The sequence below is a fragment of the Pongo pygmaeus genome, chromosome 7, assembly GCF_028885625.2.
Source record: "Pongo pygmaeus isolate AG05252 chromosome 7, NHGRI_mPonPyg2-v2.0_pri, whole genome shotgun sequence".
Lineage (NCBI taxonomy): Eukaryota > Metazoa > Chordata > Mammalia > Primates > Hominidae > Pongo > Pongo pygmaeus.
Window position 1 is genome coordinate 19,580,533 of NC_072380.2, and position 22,881 is coordinate 19,603,413.

At 44.0% G+C, this 22,881-nt stretch overlaps 1 protein-coding gene across 19 annotated transcripts in view; it reads right to left on the reverse strand.

Moving 5' to 3' along the window:
* CSGALNACT1 (chondroitin sulfate N-acetylgalactosaminyltransferase 1) overlaps positions 1-22,881 on the reverse strand; it is a 357,330-nt gene that overhangs the window by 88,966 nt on the left and 245,483 nt on the right. For 18 of the 19 annotated variants that reach the window (XM_054498996.2, XM_063668565.1, XM_063668560.1 and 15 more), the window contains one exon: positions 10,382-11,312. In XM_054498996.2, the coding sequence (XP_054354971.1) occupies positions 10,382-11,015 (634 nt within the window). In that variant the 5' untranslated portion in view covers positions 11,016-11,312. Of the gene's footprint in view, positions 1-10,381; positions 11,313-20,066; positions 20,089-22,881 lie in introns of those variants that run through there. The other variant, XM_054499000.2, reaches the window with a different exon arrangement.

The window sequence follows — 22,881 nt, forward strand, 5'->3', positions numbered from 1 at the left end:
AAGTACCTCCTCCTGCAATTTAATTTCCTCTGGTTCTGTTCTTTACAATCAGCACCCTGCCTACAGAAATCTTCAGATGAAGTCACCTCTGAGAGCTGCATTTTCCTTAGCATTGAGAAACCAGATGGAACACTCCAAGGTTGGAAAGTCCATTTATTCCCTCCACCCTATGTTCACAGTAAAAACAGAAAATGGGTGGGGGGGTGGGGTGGGGGCAGGAGGGTCGGGTAAGATTTAGGCAGGTATTTCCATGGTGGAGCCCCTCTTCTTGTGTTTAACCCTCTCCCACCTCAGCTCCTATACGAGATGTAATGGGAATAAAGTCATCTGGGCAAAGGCTCAGCAGATACTCACTCCGAAGAACAACAAGCCCCAATGTCTCCACGGATGTTGACTTCTGATAAGCAATCTCAATGGAAACAGATGGAGAGGGAGGAAGGATGCTTCCTGGACCCTATCTCTTGCTTGCAATCAAAATAACCTCATCAGGGCTATCCATATGTTCCCTTTCTTTAGGTAAATCAGATTGATTCTGACTTGTGGTGTACAGAAACATTGGAAGCTTCTGACAGTGAAATTTACAATGCCAGGAAATAGATGGAGGCAGTCCTCTATTTACAAATGGGTCCTGTTCCAATGTTCATTTGTAAGTTATTCAGAAAGCACAGAAACAATATTGTCTGTTGTGATGAAGTCCTCAAAACAGCCCATAAAAACCCCTTTAACCCATCGTATGCCTGTAGTACGGCATTTATAGGGCTATATACATTGACCCAGGGAGGTAACTGTGAAATCCATTCACAGTTCTAACTTTGAAAGTCAGAATGACACCTCGCAGGGATCAGTGAGAGAGGGACTATCCCTCCCCACAAGACAGGGAGGAGGCTGGAGAGGAGAGAGCTCTAAGTCACTACTGATGGGTCCTTAGGGCACAAGCTCCAGATGGCAAGGATGGGTGCAGAGAAACAAAGGAAGCAGAAGCTACTGACTGGCAAAGGAAGTCCGCCGGAAAAATAAGCACGACAAGATTCAGAAGAGAATGTGCAGCCTCCTCAGGGTTTAAAGTCTTGGCTTTATTTCTGAAACAAGGGTTTGTGTGAGGTGATGATAAAGAGAGCAGCAGGGAACACTTCAGCCAGTGCTGTGTCTCCAGGCCTGCAGGAGGAAGGGAAATATAGGGAAAAGGTGGACAGTTCTGGAAGGAACAAGATATTACCTTTGCCTCTCCAACCAATACCCATTTTAACTCCCCTACTCCAGCTAACATAGGACTTATGTCAAAACTGGAATGGGTTAAAAGGGGTTCTAGGTTGACTAAGGTGAAAGGAAGAAAGTACAGAAAATAATGATCCTATATTCTGGCAATGAGGAAGAGGGGGCTGATTCAACACCACCAATTTGGAGTAGTATGCTTGTTAATTACAAATTTCCACAATAAGAATAGCCTTACTTTTTAAGATAATATGGCATTTGAGAGAAGAAATCCAAGGGCCCAACACTACATATAACATTAAAACTCAAAGAACATGAATCTGGTACAAGATAGGGTTTTTAAAAAGAACGCCGTTTCTTTAAATCACCACCATAGAACACAGATCAGATCATGGGATATGAGGCTTTCATTCAAAAGTACATCTTCTAATAATGAACTTCCAGATTTGGAGTGTTACCACAACATTCCCACTCATGAGTAAAAACAACACACTTCAGTTCTTTTAAGCTATGGGACTCTGCTTGATGGTTGGAACCAGGTTGTGAGGTTGTGGGAAGACGTTACTGATTTGTAGAGCAGTGTAAGTAGACAAACTAATCAATAGGTTTTAAAGTATGATTTTATAAAGGAGTTTCAGACTTCTGTTTCTGCTCCAAGATATAATGAGCTGAAAGAAGCATCCCTTACCATGAAGAAGAACCACATAACCTTCAAATGCAAGACTTTTTTGGAACTTAGTAGAGAGCTGAAGTCACGGAGCAAACAGCTGACTCAAAATCTGAGGAGTCACAGGTGCTGGCAGGGAGAAAAGAGATATGAGCCCTCGCTTGGTGGGACAGATACACTTGGCTAATGGTAAAAAGAAATCAATGACATAAGCAAGGCTCAGTGCAGATGAGTAGGGCACTGAAGCCCTTTGTTGTTCCAAGAAGCGGAGCTTCCTTTGCAAGCTTTTTCTCCAGGAACCCCAATGGGTGTTAATAAAAATAATCAGAAAGAACCTTAGGACACCGACCATGCCGTGCAGCCGGCGGGAGGGGACAGCAGCTCCCTGGGAGGGGCAAAACACTCTTCCTGGACCCTCCCCCTCCCGCCTCCCCTCTATGGAGCAAAAACCTTATTGGTGGGGAAAGATCAACAAATATTTTCACCTTAGGGAACTGGTGAAAACTAAGTGCAGCTGAGGAAGGCAGAGGTGGGACAGGAAAATACTCTAAGACCCAGTGACATGGTACCTGCCTAGGACTGAGATTTTATGAGAAAAATCAGAGACAACCCCACTTCCCTCCTGCCATGCACAGACAGTTAAGCTGGTAAGCTGTGAATAACAAGATACAGCAGAATATTGCTGGGAGTGGGAGAGGAGAGAAGTACAGAGACCTTCTCTGAAATATAGAGCAATGAGTAGACCTCAATTGCAGGGCTGAACAGACAGTACTCAGGTAAAACAACCTCTACCCTAAACACAAGGTATCTCAAAAGGGATTTGAAGTCTGTGGTAACTATAGCAACAACAAACTTCAAACCCAGCCCCACTCCTGACTACTCATCCCCTACCTCCCCTGACCACATCAAGACACAAAGCAATCATCAGAACCAGACTCAGCTGTGATACAGATGCTGGCGCTATCTGATGGAGAATTTAAAACAACCATGAATAATATGTTAAAGGCTCTAATGGAAAAGTGGACAACGAGTATATGGTCACTTCCGCATAGAGATGAAAGTAAGAATCACATGGAAATGCTAGAAATAAAAAATACAGTAAGAGCAACCTAAAAACCCTGGATCATTCTGTGAAAGGAAAATAAATCCTCGGGCCCCCATATTACTAAGCTGAAGAGAAAAGTCAAACTGTGAACTACTCAGGGCCAATCTGCCTCCGTAATCTATTCAAAGTCACCCCTCTGCTCCCTGAGATAAATGCATATCTGACTGCCTACTTGGGAGAAGTTAATCAGAAACTCAAAAGAATACAACCATTTGTCTCTTACATACCTGAGACCGGGAAGCCCCCTCCCCGCTTTGAGTCTTATCATCTTTGCCTTGAGTTGTCCTGTCTTTCCAGACCGAACCAATGTTCACCCTATGTATGCTGATTGATGTCTCATGTCTCCTTAAAATGTATAAAACCAAACTGTGCCCTGACCACCTTGGGCATATGTCATCAGAATCTCCTCAGGCTGTGTCAACGGGCGCGCATCCACAACCGTGGCAAAATAAACTTTCCAAATTAACTGAAACCTGTCTCAGAATTGTGGGTTCACAATTCAGAGTTCTGTCTCCTCCCTGAGGCAGGTTACCAGGTCTTTCAAGCCTGAGACCTGGCTTTCTCCTCCTTTTCTAGCCCCAAAACAGCTGGGGAGGCTCTGCACATGTGACCAGTATCCTACACACATGTTGATTAAGCCTCGGTGCAGGACCACATCCACAACCGTAACTGAGGAAAAACTGGGAGGCTGATTAAAAAACTTCCATCCTTTCCCAACAATGCCTCCTACCTAACACGGGTGAGATGGGAGAGGCTGAGCAGCAGTGCCTGCCATACTAATGCGGAGGCACCATTCATGTGCAGGCGGCTCTTTGCCTGCCCATCTCCCCTCCTAAGCCTGCAGCAGCTTCAACTCACACAGAACACGTGTCCTTCCAATTTGTGTACAACCCAGATAAAACCCCTCTTTCCCCTTAGCTTTTCCTGACCACTCCAGATAAACTCAAGTTCCTTCATCTTTGACCTCCCATAACATCACAAATTTTCTCTCATAACATATTCTTAATAGGAAACATAAGTCAGGAAGAACAGTGATATCTCTATTAAGCAAGCAAAAAGGGCCGGATGCAGTGGCTCATGCCTGTAATCTCAATGCTTTGGGATGCCAAGGTGGGAGGATCACTTGAGGCCAGGAGCTCAAGACCAGCCTGGGAAATACAGTGAGACCCCATCTCTATCAAAAGGTTTAAAAAATTAGTTGGGCATGGTGGTACACACCTGTAGCCCAGCTGCTCTGAAGGCCGAGGTGGGGGAATCACTTGGGCCCAGGAAGTTGAGGCTGCAATGAGCCATGATCGTGCCACTGCACTCCAGCCTGAGCAACAGAGTGAGACCCTATCTCAAAAAGAAACAAACAAACAAAACAAATTAAAATTAAAAACCCCCAAATCCTCTGACCGACCCATCTCTTCTAGGAAGCCTGTCCTATATTCTGGGCTTGCGTAGATGCCCCTTTATTACAGTCACAAAATCTCCAAGACATATCTCATGGCATTTACCATATAGGGTCATAGCTGTCTTTTAAAGTGTCTGCATCTACCACCAGACTGCAAAATTTTTGAAATAAGGACTGGGCCTGATTCAGCTTTGTGTGTGTGGGGCCTAACACAGTTCTTGGAACATAGTGAGCACTCACATAACGTATGGTGAATGAGTGAATGAGTGCAACCTTCCGCCCAAAAACAAATAAATAATAAAAACAAATAACGTTTTTTTCCCTGGGAACTAAACTGTTTTGAATAAGGATAATACAATTGACAGCAAAATCACCACAACACAAGGTCAGATTTGCCAGCTTCTGCAGTTGCAACAAAATGCTCTGTGCACAGGCTCCGTCTGCCCCAGTCCACGGTCAACAGAGCTGGTCCTCAGAAAAGTTATCAGGAACTGTTAGACTCATAATTCCATGTTCCTTTTCCTTGACGTCTCCCTTCTGTCCCCTCCACCTCAGAGGTAGGACCAGCTACATAGTTTGCAGGGCCCAGTGTAAAATGAAAATGTGGGGCCCCTTAAACATGATTAAGAATGTCAATTCTGAGACAGATGAACATTAATTCTAGCATGGGGCTCTTCAGGTTGCAGGATCCTGATGGAGTGCCTGGGCGCTATATTCCCGGCTCTTGCTAGAAATCCAAGACTGGGCTACTCTTTTCTCACCATCACCACAAGGAGGGATTCATTCTACAAAGTACAGTCTCAAGCCATGTATTTGCATTTAAGTCTCTTATCTCAAATTTTGGAATGAAAAGCATTTATCCTTCCTTATAGGGACTTAAAGCATCAGCAAATGCATGGAGATATTTGAGAGCAGTAAAAGGATAGAGGTGCCTGGTGAGAGAGGAACCTCCTACTCCACACTGAAGAATAAACCACTGGGTTGTTCCAGAACACAGTGAAGTGACAGGAGTGAGAAGGACCCCGGTTCTGCCACCCCTGCTTCCCTGGGGATTCTGGCTCAGAGTTCCCAAGTCCAACTCAGACCCTGATGGCCTTTTGCTGTCCTGCCTGTGAGTCTCCTCCCACTACACCCCAAATACAAGTGTGACCCACCACTAAGGAGAATCCCCACTCTTCCTTATTTCTGCACCAAGATGTCCAGATACCTCTCAAATGCCCAGAATGCACCTGAAAGGCTGTCTTATGATTTCCACCACAAGTCACAAAGTTGCTATCACTGAAATGGCACACTGATATAAGGACCCATTTCCTGTCCGCTAACATCCCCAGCACATTGCTCACCAAGCATGCAGGACCTGAAATTCTATTTGACTCATCCAGAGAAGCTTTAGCAAAGTGGTCACAGAGCATTCCTCAGAGGCTACTTAGTGATACACCGACAAGTGAAGTAAAAAACTCACTATCCCTATGAGGTGTTTGTTGTAGAGTACAGGAGGCTGGCATTGACTGTACAGCCTGCTAATATGTGTTTATAGCTATCTCCCTGTGTCTTTGCTTTAAAACATATCTCAAGGTGCCTTCTTAGTCCATTGTGTGCTGCTACAAACTACCTGGGGCTGAGTTATTTACAAAGAACAGAAATTTATTTTCTCACAATTACGGAGGCCAGAAAGTCCAAGATCAAGGCACAGGCAGGTTCAGTTGTCTGGTAAGGGCTGCATCCTCCAGAGGAGAGGAATGCGGTGTCCTCCCAGGATAAAAGGCATAAGGGCAGAGGCCGGGCACGGTGGCTCACGCTTGTAATCCCAGCACTTTGGGAGGCTGAGATGGGCCGATCACTTGAGGTCGGGAGTTTGAGACCAGCCTGGCCAACATGGTGAAAGCCCATCTCTACTAAAAATACAAAAATTAACCAGGCATAGTGGCATGTGCCTGTAGTCCCACCTGCTAAGGAGGCTGAGGCAGGAGAATCCCCTGAGCATGGGAGACGGAGGTTGCTGTGAGCTGAGATAGAATCAGCCTGCAGCCTGGGTGACAAAGCGAGACTGCATCTCAAAAAAAAAAAAAAGAGTAAGGGCAAGCTACCAAATGCTACATAGAACCTCTTTCACATGGGTCTTAATTCCTTATATATATGAGAGAGGAGCCCTCAGGGCCTAATAATCATCTTTTAAAGGCCCCAACACTTAATGCTATCACATTGGCAACATCTGAATTTTGGAGGGGACACATTCAAACCATAGCACCCCCAAAGCCTTCACTTTTGTGTGGAACATAGCTTAGGTTCTGTCTCATCTCAAAATCAAGCCTTTTGCATCTGACCCACTCTCACCACACTACTAACCCTGCAGACGCTGGAGGAGGATGAGCCACACACGCTGGTGACAGAAGAGCAAACCCATGGAGATGGTAGACACAAATGCCTCACATAGGAGTCACGTTATCAGAGGTTTGGATTGTGAAAGAGAGTTTGGAAAGCTAACTTGTTTGATGGGATGATGTCAAACTTATGTCCAAGGGATCTATTTAAAAACAGGAAATCAGAGCCAAAATATGTGCCACTTAGATCTCAGGATTAGTTTGTATATCCCATCCTGAAGGAATAACTAAACAACATAAAGAGGGATTTTCTGTGCACTTGAGACAAACAGTGAAGCACAGGATTTGATTCCATCTCTACTCTCACTTCTCTTCCCAGATGGTTGTAAAAAATTACTGCGATTACATAAGAATCCAACACAAAAATCAGTGCCAATGGAACATCTGGGAAAAGGGAAAAAAGAGACAAAAAATCACTTCCTCTGTGTTTTGAGGATAGATAATAATGAAATCAATATAGATAAATTAGACATCTGTGTGATATTTTCCCTCTGCAAGCTTCACAGAACTGTAGAAAGTGGCCACAGACAGACCAGACCTTATAAGTAACGCATCTGATTGCTTCCTTTTATAGAAGAGGATCCCAAAGGGGAGGTGGCTTGTCCTGCCTGGGTCACCCAGCAGGCTGGATGGCAGAGCATCTCTGAGAGATGGTTGCTTGGCAAAGCTATGGAGAAAAGCTTTGTATTTTGCAGACAAGAGAGACCAGAAGGCTGGGCTGGGAAGGGCGACAGAGAACATATATGTTAAGTCTCCTACTGAGTCTCAAGGAGCCTAAGGGTCTTGGTCAAAATCATAGCTTCTCCAGCTTGAGTCATCATGCCACTTCTCTCACAATTAGCCTTAAGTTTTACATAACTAGGATCATCTGCAAGCATGCCTTGAACTTTTCTTGTTATTTTTTAAATACAAAGAATCCCCATCTTTGTCATACTACTTCAGGGTTCACCAAATTTGTTCTTCCTTTGGAACTCTCAAAGTGTGGAGAACTCCCGTTTCTAACCAAGTTTTCCCATGGATTTTGAGAAATTGCCTCAACTGTGGATTACTGAAACCCAAAACCCCCAAATCACTCTAAGGTTAGGAACCCAAAGAAGTTATTTTAAAGATAAATTTCACCCTTATGAAGTCCTGTCACTTGCAGTAGCTCATTACAGAAGACAAATCTCAAACCAGACCTTTCCATTCTCTTCTTTATCCTTAACTAGGTGTGGATCAAAGAATTGTGAGCCAGGATTGAAAAGGTCCCCAAATGTAATTCAGTCCGATCACCTCCTTGAAGCTAGGATCATCATTTATAACCACCTGGTCAAATGGTCACCCAGTTGATGATAGAATTCTTGTAGTGCCAGGAATCCCACTTTGTTCTGAAACATCACTGTTCTTAAAGCTACTCCTTATACTGCACTTAATTCTATCACCCCTGCAGCTTCCTCTGACCAGTAGAATCTTTCATAATGCCCTGCTTCCTGTGACTATAAAAGATTGCCTCCACAATCTTGTGTTATTGATAACATTTTTCAAAATGAAACAAACTGCTTATGATAGTTCAATCTCTATAAATATATTTAAAGTGTTTGCCTTTATTTACTCATCAACGAAAACAGTTGACTAGACTTTCACCAAATATGGAAGACACATGTGGATTGATCTGCCTTAAAAAAGCTGTGTGCTGCCCATGAAATCAACACTGAGTAGCTATAATGTTAGTGTCTCTAAAAGAAGGTCAGCCAAGCCTCAGAGCAAATATACTGAGGGGCAAGAGGCTGGCGTCACTGATGATTGAGAAAGATAGGCCTTATGTGTTAAACTACTGTGCATAGAATACCAGATAGATTTCAAATATGAATGCAGATTGAACATCACAAGGTCACACATTCCAAATTGCAGACACTGATTTGCAATCAAGTTGTTTTGAAATTGCTCTGTATGTGGGCAGCTCTATGTAGCACACCCCAGGGAAAGTGACAACCAGGATTTTTTTTAATGATGTTTAATGATTTTCCCTGAGGGTCGGCTAGTAAACTAACACATGTGGAAATGCTTTATAAACTGTAAAGTACTATAAAATGTGATGTTGCATCATGATGATTCTATTTTGAACTCTGTGTGCTTACCATGTGCTTATACAGGTTAGCTCCTGAACATTCTAGACATTTTTACTGTTTCATATAAGTGAGTTTTTTTTTTTTAATCTCACACCAAAGATAATCTTGTAAAAGATTTCTTTACCTGGTTCTAGGCATATCAAACTGATGATACACTAAAATTGCATCAATTTATGGTTGACATATCAAGTCTAAAAAAGCATAAAAGCAGAAAGTGTCCAAAGAACACAGGCATAAACAGCAGCAGGAGGGTTTTTGATTTGATGAAAGAGAGTCAGTTTTGCCTTTAGGCCCATGAGACAGTGGTTGTATAACCAAAGTAGGGAGTGGGGTTAGGTGGACACGGCTATATTTCTGGGCAAGATGAATTATTATTATTATTATTCTTTTTTTGAGACCAAGTCTCGCTCTGTCACCCAGGCTGGAGTGCAGTGGCGCAATCTCGGCTCACTGCAAGCTCCGCCTCCCGGGTTCATGCCAGTCTCCTGCCTCAAGCCTCCTGAGTAGCTGGGACTACAGGCGCCCACCACCAGGCCCAGCTAATTTTTTGTATTTTTAGTAGAGATGGGGTTTCACCACATTAGCCAGGATGGTCTCGATCTCCTGACCTCATGATCCGCCTGCCTCAGCCTCCCAAAGTGCTGGGATTACAGACATGAGCCACTGCACCTGGCCAGATGAATTATATTCTTTTCAGAAATGGGGAAAGAACTAGATGTCCTTGAAGGTACTTCTTTTCCCAAATTATTAGTTGATTTTTGAACCAGTAACAATAGATAAGTTAAGAAACTGGACAAGTCTGAATAGATAAGTTAAGATTAACTTCCAAGAAACTGGACAAGGCGGCTGTCTTCTAAAATTAGACACAAACACAAATTAATACTAGGCTGTCCTACGCCCGTGAAAAAAAGATGAGCCATCACCTCACTAGTTTCCATGTGCTCTCACAATCTGTATGATATAATGTAGAGGTTAAGGACATGGACTCTGGAGTTAAGACTTCCAGGGTTCAAATCCTGGTTCTGTCACTTGTTAGCTGAGCAACTTTAGCTATTTAATTAACTAAATTACACCTCCATTTCCTCATTCCCTAATGGGGTCATTACACAGGAAAAGAATAAGTGTGGCTGGCACATGTAAGTGTAATAATACGTGCGTGTTATTATTCTGTTCATGGGCTTGCTAACCAAGCCCAGTTACTAGAAGTGCCCTGTCATATTTTATTTGGGTTTCAAAGGTTTATGTTTATCTATTTTTAAAATGAAAGCAAGAAGTTCTACCTTCTTCTGCCAAGGAACAATGAAACTGTCCACTCAATGACTGTGGTTTAGTGGAAACAGATGTTTCTGAAAAATAAAAAGCCAGGCCGTACCTTTTGGTGTCACACACATAAAACTTTCCACCAGCCATCCCAGAGCCAGCTGCCAGCCTCCTGGAGCTGGAACCTGCCTGGGTGCCAGGAACCCCCAATTCCTTTTCTTCTCTTTTCCCCCCAATTCACAAAAGGCTAACCTTCTATGAAATCAGAGGCCGTGTAAGGACGGTGATTGGGGCTGTTCTCTGCAGGATTGTTCAGGGTCTCCAAGGCCGATTCAATGGCTTCCACCAACTCATCCCGCTTGTCCTTCCTCACAGGCTTCTCCTCGGGGTGGCGGGTAAGGCCAGTCTCCAGCTGGTACACCTTCTGTAGAGTAAAGCTATCGAAAGGCACTGCCGCATACTCTGTGGCCAGCTTGACGCCAGCGTGCACCTCTGCCTTGTCCACCTGCGAGTGCAGGAAGGCCAGGAGGTCAGCCTGGGTTTTCTCTGGGGGGCTCCTGCCCAGCCCCAGGCCAGCAGCATCGCTGGCTTGGTACTGACCATTCCTGAGCTGCTCACTCCTCTCCTGCAGCTCCTCCTTGAGCTGCGCGATCTGCCGCTTCAGGCTGCTCACGTAGTTGCGGTGCTGCTCCTCCCACTCCTGCAGGACGGCCTGGTACCCCTCCTTCCCCGTGGGGCTGTTGGCCCTGGGCAGTGCCAGCTGCTCCTCGTCACCTTTTGGGGTGCAGGCCAACATGTACAGGACGGAGATGGCACAGCAGAGGAGCACCAGCAAAACCACCACCCGGGAAATCCACGCAAGCAGCCCCCGGCGAACCATCATCATTCAGGAATCAGCCATGCGTCCAGAACCGGTGGCATCTCTCAAAGCCGGGGCCCCCACGGAAGGGCTTCCCTGGGCTAGACCACAGGAAGCATGCGTTTGGGGCCACCGGAGCTGCTTGCATCCATTTCCTTCTAGAACGAGTTCTGCCTCTTGGAGTTAACCACCACACAGAGCAGCTTCTCTACTTTTAAAGGATGATCTTGCAGGCAGAAGCAATGACTGAAGTGAAATCTCCAAGTTTTCACCTTCATTCCCATCATAGCCCTTCCTGATGTGCAGCCAACAGCAAGAGGGGACCTGGGAAGAAACACAAATGACATCAACACTTAATCAAGACAATGACTCCCTCATGCTCCCTACGGCAATCAATATCCAATAGATCTCCTGTGAGAGTTACGGCAAATGCCTATGATAGATGATTCAATATTGTTAAATGTGTATAAATCAGAACACAAACACACATCTGCAGTGTAACGCAAATAAGCAACAAAGGACACAGAAAAAAGATTGGAAGGAAAATGGCAAAATGTGAACAATAATTCTCTCCAGATGGAAAGATTAAGAGTCATCTTTCTACTTCTATTTTTCTGTATCTTGTAATTTCTGCATAGTGGCACACGTCCTGATGGTTAAAGGGAGAAAAGCAGAAATGTTAATGACACTGGAGTTGCTGGCAGGGGACTACTTGGCCAGAGACTGTGCTGTGTTTGTTTGTCCCCTCCAAGTCTTATGCTGAAATGTGATCCCCAGTGTTGGGAGGTGGGGCCTGCTGGGAGGTGCTTGGATCATGGGAGTGGATCCCTCAGGCATGGCTTGGTGCCATTCTTGCTGGAGTGAGTTGGCACTCTTAGCGCCCATGAGAACTCCTTGTTGAAAAGAGCCTAGCGCTTTGTCTCTCTCTATCCCCACTCCCTCCTGTTCCCGCCATGTAATGCCTGCTGACCTTCACCTTCCACCATGAGTGGAAGCAGCCTGAGGCTTTCATCAGAAGCAGATGCTGGTGCCATGCTTCCTGTACAGCCTGCAGAACTGTGAGCCAGATAAACCTCTTTTCTTTGTAAGTTATGCACCTTCAGGTATTCCTTTAGAGCCGCAAGAAAGAACTAAGCCTGCCACCAGGCGTGGATGCAGCCAGGTGAGCCCACATGCGTTCACCTGTGTGCGCTTACTCAGAGCAGGCCTGAAAGAGGATCGACATGGTTCTGAGCTTTCTGATCAGGAACTGGGGAAGCACCCACAAGTTCAAATATGTAAATAATAAATGTGGACGGTAACACATCCAGAAGGGATCAGGGGACAATGGTTCCAGCTAACTCTTTGATGCTGCTTACAGACAGGAGAAGATGAATTTACCATAGAAGGGATGAGGTTGGGAGAAGAAGAGACATCAGATTCAGAAATACTGTCCTGTTGGGACCCAAATCCCAGTTATATCTCTGCTCCAGTGTCTATGAGGAATTCTGTTTCCTGATTGTTCATAAGAAATACTCAGACGGGTCCCAGGACCTTTCACATGCTCTGCACCTCAACTCTCAATCTCAACAAATGAGAAGCCAGTCTTCCTGCTTTCTCCATTTCCCCCTGGGGTCACCCTTCCTGGTCCTCCACTCATCATGGACATTTCCACAGCACATTCCTTTTCAGATGTTCTCCTTCCTTAATCCCTTTTCCTTGTCTTCCCCTACCCATCTTGGCCAGAAAAAAAAAAAAAAGAATGATTAACGGAAAATAGACCAAATAGAATTTCTTGTCTAAGGACATTTTAATGAAACCTTCTTAGATGCATCTTTCTTTTTTTCTCTTTGTCGAGACAGAGTCTCGCTCTGTCGTGAGGCTGGAATGCAGTGGCGCGATCTCTGCTCACTGCAATCTCTGCCTCCTGGGTTCAAGTGATTCCCCTGCCTCAGCCTCCTGAGTAGCTGGGACTACAGGCACACATCACCACGCCCGGCTAATGTTTTTGTATTTTAGTAGAGACGGGGTTTCACCATGTTGGCCAGGATGGTCTCTGTCTCCTGACCTTGTGATCCACCCGCCTCGGCTTCCCAAAGTGCTGGGATTACAGGCGTGAGCCACCTTGCCTGGCCCTCCTAGATGCATCTTTCTATATCACTTCACTCACAAACAAGCTCCCTGAGGGTTTCATGCCTTTGTCATTTTATAAAAACTTGTCATTTTAAGTAATCCTCATGATAACTAAATTATTCTTTATATAGTCTTCACCCAACTCAGAAAGCCAGATTCTGGGCCAATAATCATCTCATTTACTGGTAGTCTATCCTATTTACCGATGAGAAGAAGAGCCCAGCTCAGTCAATTTGCACGTTCAGGACCCTTGGGAGAAAAGAGAGAGATGTTCCTCTCAAAGATAGAATGTTAACAACCTCCTTTACTTGAATATTCACTTGCTATGCACTATGTCAACACAACAGTTCCTCTTCTATTAACCAGGAGATGTGCCTCTTAGTGATATCACTGTGCTATCAAAATAGTTTATTTCTCAACTTTCTGAGAAATTCAACACTTAACATTCTAATATTTCCTTCAGTCCAAGAATTCTCTCTACTGTAATTTAGAAAAAAACACAGTTATTAGTGCTAAGTTTAAAGTGCATGTTTAACCCTGGAAGCCTTTTCCATCTGATGAAAATCTTGGCATTTGTATAATTACTATAATTCTGTGATTTAAAACAGCTCAGCTTTGGTGTTCAGGCACCTTGCTGTTTCTAATGAAGTCCCTTAGATAAACTCATTATATCCAAGTATTAAATTACCAGTGAAGACATGTTACCATGCTATTCTGCCACTTTCAAGACTCCTACTTTAAATAGATTGTCGTTAAAGACAAAACAAGCAAATCAAAAAATAAAAATGGAATAGTCAACACATTTTGTTGTGTTGTGGAAACTTAAATTATGCAGTTTTCCTCTCAGGGTTTTCTAATAAAATTGTTGTATTTGCATAAAAGATGCAAATCATGTTGGTTAACTGAACACCATTTAAAAACTAAATCTGTGATTTGAAAATTTAAAACTAGAATATCTTTTTGTTCTGTTCTATAATTTTCTTTAAGATCTAGTTTGGCTTTTGAAATTCATTAGTATAAATTTCAAAGTTATTTGGTATTCCACTTTTTGGAGAAAAGGAGAAAAAATGGAAAAGGCAGATTTTTAGGAAGAATGGGCATTTTTAATAGAAATAACAAAAAGTCATAAGAACTGCTGCCAAGGAGGCAGCGATGAATTTTTCCTTTGAAATGTCAGAAGCAGATAACACGTGTTAGAAACAAAATTCCATTCTTTAACAGACAAAATATTTCTGAACCATTCCAGCAATCTCATCTGTAATCAAAAGCTTAAAAACTGGTTATACTAAAGAGGCTGGGAGTATCTGCTTCCTGAAGTCAGGAGAGGCTTTTACCCTTCGGATTCTTGCTTCTGTGAAGACTTCAGGTTTTTCCTTTGGTAGCACAAAACATCATTCTTAAAAGTGGGTGTTAGCCGGGCACAGTGGCTCACACCTGTAATCCCAGCACTTTGGGAGGCCAAGACGGGCAGATCATTTGAAGTCAGGAGTTCAAGACCAGCCTGGCCAACATGGTAAAACCCTACCTTTACCAAAAATACAAAAATTAGTCAGGCATGGTGGTGTGTGAGGCCTGTAATCCTAGCTAATGTGGAGGCTGCGGCATGAGAATTGCTTGAACCCGGGAGGCGGAGGTTGCAGTGAGCTGAGAATGCACCACTGCACTCCAGCCTGGGCAACAGTGCAATACTCTGTCTCAAAAAAAAAAAAAAAAATGGGTGTCACCTTACCACCTCTGCCACCTTCAGGAAAAAAACACCTTGATGAGACATAACTGGACCAATATATACCTAAGCCACGAAAGTTCTGTGCAATCTCCTTCTCTGAGCAACAGTGGGAGAATTAAAGAGTTAAAATTTATATGTTCACAGACTTGCAGATGGAAAGCACCGTGTAATTACCAAGCACTACTAGAAGTTAGAGATGACAGTGAAAATACAGCTTTATGTGATCACAGCAGCATTGAGCTACTATTTTAAGAACTTAGAAAGGCACCCACATTTTTAGACCAGCTCAATCTCTTGGGGGTGGCTGTGGGACAGAGAGAGTAGGGAGCAAGGAGTCCCTGTCAACAACAAATTTTAGGACCCTTGGAAGAAGGGAGATGCATATTCCCAGGTTTTTTTTTTTTTTCTTAATTGTAGAAAATCCTTATGCTCATCATATTTCTTGACACTGCCATTTTTAAATGTTCATCCTTACTAACTGTTTTACCTAATACTTTCCTATCCCAGGTCAAACCCCCAGGGATGGATCTGTGATGCAACATGTCTGAAACTGTGGATTTCTTGATTAGAATGAAGGAGATATCCAAGCGCAATGCCTTTCCTGCCATTCTCACAATCTCTGGGCGACAAAACAACAGGGAGAAGGCTTCTTCGTGGTCTTCTGTGAAGGCAGAACACCACTGCAGAGCAATGCTTGTAGGACTCACTCCGATCTGAGACCCAGAAACAACCTCCAAGTAATACAGCAATGAACAAACAATAGATGACAGTCTTAGTCCATTCTATCTAGGATTCTGTCTTTATTCATCCATACAACAAATAGGCACTAAGCTCTTAGTATGTTCAATGCACTGTATAAAAAGTTACAGGAGATGAAAAGGTGAACCGAGAACAACTCCCAGCCTCAACAAACTTACTAGCTTCTAGAGGAACTAATGTCCTTTCAAATAACTATAATTTGAGCCCCAAACAGACAAATACCATTAAAATAGATATAAAGTGTTAATGTCATGTTCCCACAGACCAAATGTATGGGTAAGGAGTGGGAGATGGGAGGATCTGAAAAGCACAAATATAATACATTTTAAAACGACAGAAGTTTAAGATAAATGTTATGTGTCATCAATATTTGTTAAGACAAGATATCCAAGTAGTTACAGGTACTGTTTACCATTTCATCTCAGAAGGTAAAACAAAAGCAGGTCAGGTTTGTTTCACAGCCTAAGACTTAACCAAAATGTGGCCAGTGCATACCGGGATTTCTATGACTAGGACAGAAGTTGCTCTTAGTTTGAGTGTAAGCATTTCACTCTGCAGATTTCAGTGAACATTTTGGTCACGAGAGCTGTGTACTCCGCCAAGATATGCCTACTAATGTCCACAAGAAGCTCATAAATCAAGAAAGACTCAAGGACAAGCCCTGCTGATGAAACGCTGTCAGGGTCAGCAGCAGGCAGAAAAGACAGTGGTTTCATGGCGAGGCCAGGGCAGGCAGCACTACATGCTACAATGACAGGCCTTGTAAGTGATAAAGGAAACTATTCAAGGAGTGGCAATAAATTCTGCAAGACATCTCCACCCCGTGTGCAGACACAGCCAAAAGGCTTGATGGAGAAAAAAACAAGCAGTGTCTATGGGGTCAGGAAGTGGTAGACCAAAGCCCTAATGCCGCAGTGCGAGTCTATTCCACTTGGGCACATACAATCAGCTCTTTGACAGCAAGGACACACACTAACCTTCAGTCAAAGGATTAGCTGTACCAACAGAACATAAACTCAAGTCATATCTCTCGGAAAAACATACCATCCTGGATGTGTGTGGAAAGGATTCTTATTCAGAGTTTTCAAATGCTCTCAAAAATGGATATAAAGTCAGCACTGTAAACTTTATTTGAACATAAGGCTTCATTTAGAATTCCCTCTACCCCAGTTGAATTCCTGTAGGCAGGGTGTGATAGCCAGGATCCAAGATGGCCCTCAATGGTCCCTGCCTCCTGGTAGTCATACCACTGTGTGTTTGCTCCCACACTCTACTGGGGGCTTGATGTGAGTGACTGTATTAGTCTGTTCTCACACTGCTATGAAGAACTACCTGAGACTGGGTAATGTGTAAAGAAAAGAGGTTTAATTGACTCGCAGTTCCACAGCTGTACAGGAGGCATGGCTGGGGAGGCCTCAGGAAACTTACAATCATGATGGAAGGGAAAGCAAGCATATCTTCACATGGCAGCAGAAGAGACAGAGTGAAGGGAGAAGTGTTACACACTTTTAAACAACCAGATCTTGTGAGAACTCACTCACTACGATGAGAACAGCAAGTGGGAAATCTGCTCTCCATGATCCAATCATCTCCGACCAGGTCCCTCCCCCAACACTGGGGATTACAATTCAAAATGAGATTTGGGTGGGGACACAGAATCAAACCATATCAGTGACCAAAAAATATGGCAGAAGAAGTGGTATGGCACTTGTGAGATTAAGTGGTAAAAGGGGGCAGCTTCTGTCTTGGGTGCCCTCTCTCCCAAGCAAGCTGCTGTGTTGTGAGCAGCCCTGTGGAGGGGCCCATGGATGAGGAACTAAAGCCTCCAGCTGGCCGACAGCTAGCAAGGAACAGAGGCAGGCCTGCTGGCAACCCCCTGAAAGAGCTTGAAAACGTGTTCTGCAGCCACAAGTTAAGGCCTGAGATAACTGCAACCAGAGAGCTTGATTGCAACCCTGAACCAAAACTATCCAGCTAAGCTGCTCCCAGACTCCTGACCCTAAGACCTTGTGAGATAATAAATGTTTGTTACTTTAAGCTAAGTTTTGGAATAATTTGTTACATTCCAACAGATAGATAACTAATTCACAGGGTCACAGACTTCAGATTTACATTAAAATGCTATCTCTCAACCATACACTATTTTTCATTTTATAAAATGTTTTAATATGCCTTATCTCCTATGATGCAATAATCTTGTGACATCAGAAATACATTACTATAATCAATTCTCCGTTTGAGAAAGTAAGGCTCAGAGAAGTTATGCGACTTGTCTAAAACCACACAACCTGCAAGATATAGAAATGGGACTCAAACCCATCTTTGACTTGAAGCCCAATTTGCTTTCTACCAAAGCCCTCCGAGATTTTATTCTTGAACAATGGTCATTAATCCAAATATGTTTATTTTAAGTGTCAGGGACTTTAGGAAATCTGTAAAGTTAAAATGTAATTATGTTTTAGAGGAACACTGTTTCCAGAAACCAGAGTCAACAATGGTGTGTTGCGTAGAAGTAGTTGACTATTACAGCACAACGGCCGAGTTAATTGAGAAGTGATGAAGCACAGCAGGTCTGCCTCCCTTCCAGTCATTGTCTTTGCAGCCAACGGCAGCACAACCCACCAAGCTGCTTAAGCCAGAAGCAGGAAAACCATCCCTAGCCCTTCCTTCTCCATCATCTTCTGCCATTGACTTATCACCATGTCAACATGCTTCCTTTTCCAAAAGTATCTCAAATCAGTTCTTGCATCTCTACCTCCACCACCACCCTACTCAAGGCTCCATCATCTCCTACCCAGACCATGCACTAGACCCTGAATATTAGAGGTGGGTGGTGGCACCCAGGACATAGGAGGATGGTGACAATGTGGGACAAAAGAGGACAGCAAAGGTCTTAACATCAAAGGAAAATACCACAAAATGTAACGGAAGACACACGAAAGCCACTATAATGACTGAAAGACCTTTACGCTCCCAATTCCTACACCCAGTACATTCTGTTCATAGAATTTTCTCTCTATATATATATATATGTATTTTGTGCCATCTGCCTGCTGTTAAAGAAAATGAGTATATACAACCAACACCTACAACTGCTAGAGTCCACAATAATCTATCTCTTGTACACAATTAGTTTAGGGCTGAGGCACAGTTATGCCATTGCTTAATGAAAGAAAAATGTTCTGAGAGATGCATCATCAGGCAATTTTGTTGTTGTGTGAACATCATAGAGTGTACTTTCACAACCTAGATGGTAGACCTACCGCACACCTGGGCCATATGGTATAGCCTATTGCTTCTAGGCTAACAAACCTGTACCACTTGTGGCTATAATAAATACTGCAGTCAACTGTAACACTATGGTATTTGTGTATCTAAACATATCTAGACAAAGAAAAGGTACAGTAAAAATACAGTATTATAATTATAGAACCACCCACATGTATTCGGTCCATACAAAATGTTACACATCACATAACTATACTTTCAAAGAAGCCAAAATGACCTGAAAATGAGCATAATAGCTCATCATCTCCCCAAACCACATCCACCCAGAAGTTTCAGAGCAGGGTTTTCAGGTGTCAGAGATCTTTCTGGAATGCAGGTTTCTTTTTTCCATTGAGACTTTCATTAGCATCTATCTATGGGCCAAGTGCTTTATCTTCAGCTATGTTGCTGACAGCAACTAAAGCAGATCAGTATTACTGCGTATGCACTAAGAGGTGCTTGAGCCAAATCCCAGCGAGAGGACAGGGGTTCCACTGGGGAGTCAACAATTAAATGCCAAGAGTTTGGAGTTGCCTGTGGAAAGATCTGAAGCCTTCTTCCCTGACCCCCTCCAGCCCTAACACCAAGCTACTTAGCACAGGTACTGGCTGGGGTTTCACACAGACAGCAATCTGCGTGGGCAGCTGCCTTGGTGGCCCTAGCAGTTTTGCTGCTTTTGCTCCTCTTTCCTCAACACTCAAGATCAGCTGTCTCCAAACATTAATTAAACATAAACAGCACATTTCAGGCATTATATGACTTTTGAACAGAGACTATATATATACATGTATTTATTTAAAAATTATATACAGACCAGGCACAGTGGCTCTCGCCTGTAATCCTAGTGCTTAGGGAGGCTGAGGTGGGCAGATCCCTTGAGGTTAGGAGTTTGAGACCAGCCTAGCCAACATGGTGAAACCCCATCTCTACCAAAAAAAAATACAGAAGAGAATTAGCCTGGCATGGTGGCTCATGCCTGTAGTCCCAGCTGCTTGGGAGGCTGAGGAAGAAAAATCACTTGAACCTGGGAGGTGGAGGTTGCAGTGATCTGAGATCACTCCACTGCACCCCAGCCTGGGCAACAGAGCGAAACTCTGTCTCTAAAAGAAAATAAAAATAAAATATTAAATACAAGCTTTATAATGTAGTATTATGTATTTACAATATATCTAAAATAATAAAGCGTAAAATATTTTTAAATAATATTGTCTCACCCTGATGGACCATCCTGGACCCCACAGATACCTAGCTCCAGGTTTCCAGTAGTTGATCTTCTGACTGCATTACAAGTGTCCTTGGAGCAGGGCTCTTGCCACAACTGATTCCAGGTCACCAGTGCCAGGATCAAGCCTTGATCCCCCATTCCTTCGGGAACCCAGCCTCAGAGTGCCTTTCCTGCCTCTGGACCCCACTGTCTCTATCTCAGGTCCCCAGCACCTGCTGTCAGGCCATGTCCTTTCCTGCCTCTGGACCCCACCATCTCTATCTCAGGTCCCCAGCACCTGCTGTCAGGCCATGTGACCAAACTGCCAGGACTCCACCCACAACCCACTTCCTTTCCTTCCTCACCCAAAAGACTTAGGCTCAGCCTTCAAGATGCTCCTTGAGCCTTCCCTGTGAGGTCCCCCTATCTGAAGCCTCAGAGGGTGTGTTCTCCAGGGACCAGCACTGACCCAGTCCAGGGGAACGGGCTTGCAAATGACTTCACAGTCAGGAGTTCCCTAGTTGGGAGGGATCCTCCATCCCCTCAACTCCTCGTTGGCCTTTTAAAAGAATTCTCAATAGTAAAGCAACTGAGAATAAACACATAAGTGTAAATCACCAAAAATAAATAAATAATAAAATAAATAAGTAAAAGAATTCTGATTCAATTTCCCTGCCTTGAAGCAGAAAAAGGGAAATGTGGCAAAAAGAAACTGGCACCTGCTAATCAGAAAATGAAAGCACATTGATCACAACCACAAGCATCAAATGGTCAAGAAACAGACCCAAGTCCTCTTTTGTTTTGATTTTGATTTTTAATTTGCTGGCAAACCTTTAGAGAGGAGGCTTGATGGAGAGGGGCTTCCTGTCTATCCCAGACCATTTAGTCCCATTCCTTGCAACCACCACTCTTCCTTCAGGAAGACCTAAGGCAGGTAATTGGCATGGGTGGTGGTCATGGACCCCAGAAGGTGCAATGAGGGCAGGACACTGGCATAAGAAGACGCTACTCAAGCCAGGTGTACAGAATAAAGACGCTTCTTCCAGCTGTAAGATGTCCAAGCATACATGTGGGGCTGAGTCAGCTGCCAAACCCTGCAGGGAGACCTGACTCCCGGAGTCCTTTGGGGCTCTTTGTGCCGGTTCTCACCCCAAACTGAGAACTGCATGAAACCAGCCTTCCAACACCCTCCCCTTGTTGATAATTACAAGCACTTAGTGAGCATTTACTTTGGGGCCAGTCATCATACAAAGCACTTCACAAATATTATCTCATTTAATCCTCAAAACAATCCTATGAGCTACATCTTATTATCCCCATTAAAGAAACAGAAAGTGAAGCTTAAAGCAATGAAGTAACTTGACCCAGATGCTCAGCTGGCAAGTAGCAGAGCCCAGCTTCAAACCCAGCTCCGTCTGATTCTTACCCACTACGCTATACTGGTCAACCTGCTTCATAATCTCGAACTGCTTACTGAGACCTGCTCCTCATTCTACACCCAGCGTGTCCAATTTTTCTTGTTTCTGAACTCATAAATATTATTTATGAGCTTCCCTGGCCCCTCAAATGTGGCATGAATCACTGCTTCTCTAGTTAAAATGTTTTGTATCCCCATGTAGCTGTGATTTGCATTTACACATCTCTCAACAGCTAGGCAAACTCACACTATCCTGACAAATAATACCCATCCCAGCATGCCCAGAGTGAGCCTTGCTTTGTCCCTGCAACTAGGGCCAGGCAGAATATCTTCGCAACATTCAAGTGTTTCTAAGTGATTCCACCAGACCCTCCAGCCGTGTGGCCTCCACAGACCAGGCTCTGGGCAGGCTGGGGGAATGTCACTCATTACTCCTTGGGCCTGGCCCTTGGGCTTCCATGATGGGAGCCCCCAGGAGGGGGTGAGATGCTGGAAGTGGCTGCTTTCTGGGGATCGAGGTGAACACAGCGGCCCCGGCAGTCTCGGTGGTTCAAGTGCTGCCTTTGCTCCTGGAGTTTCCATTTCCAGCTGGAATCTGCAGCCACACTTATTTCCTGTTCTCCATTCCCTATTCTGGCCATGGCCCACTGCCCATCTGGAGAGGTGGTTGGTTTTTAGTTGAGATGCCTCAAACCTGATATGTGGGTGTAAGATGCCAGGAGTTTATACTCACATATCAAGTTTGAAGCATCTCAACTAAAAAGCATCACATAGAATTTTTAAGGCAAGTAGAATTTTTAAGCAACTAAGAAATGTTCTTTGAAAGAAGAAAAAGAGGGCCAGGCATGGTGACTCACATCTGTAATCCCAGCACTTTGGGAGGCCGAGGTGGGAAGATCACCTGAGTTTGGGAGTTCAAGATCAGCAGCCTGACCAACATGGAGAAAAACCATCTCTACTAAAAATACAAAATTAGCTGGGTGTGGTGGCACATGCCTGTAATCCCAGTTGCTCAGGAGGCTGAGGCAGGAGAATCGCTTGAATCTGGGAGGCAGAGGTTGCCGTGAGCTGAGATTGCACCACTGTACTCCAGCATAGTCAACAAGACAAATTCCATCTCAGAAAAAAAGAAAAAAAAAAAAGAAGAAGAAAAAGAGAATATCTCTAGGAGGGTTAAACTGATCACTATGGAAGGCTCTCCTGCCAAACACTGTGTATTAGTCTGTTTTCATACTGCTGATAAAGACGTGCCCGAGAGTGGGTCATTTATGAAGAAAAAGAGGTTTAATGGACTCACAGTTGCAAGTGGCTGGGGAGGCCTCACAATCACGGCGGAAGGGGAACAGCTCGTCTTACAAGGCAGCACTCAAGAGAGAATGAGAGCCAAGCCAAAGGGGTTTCCCCTGAC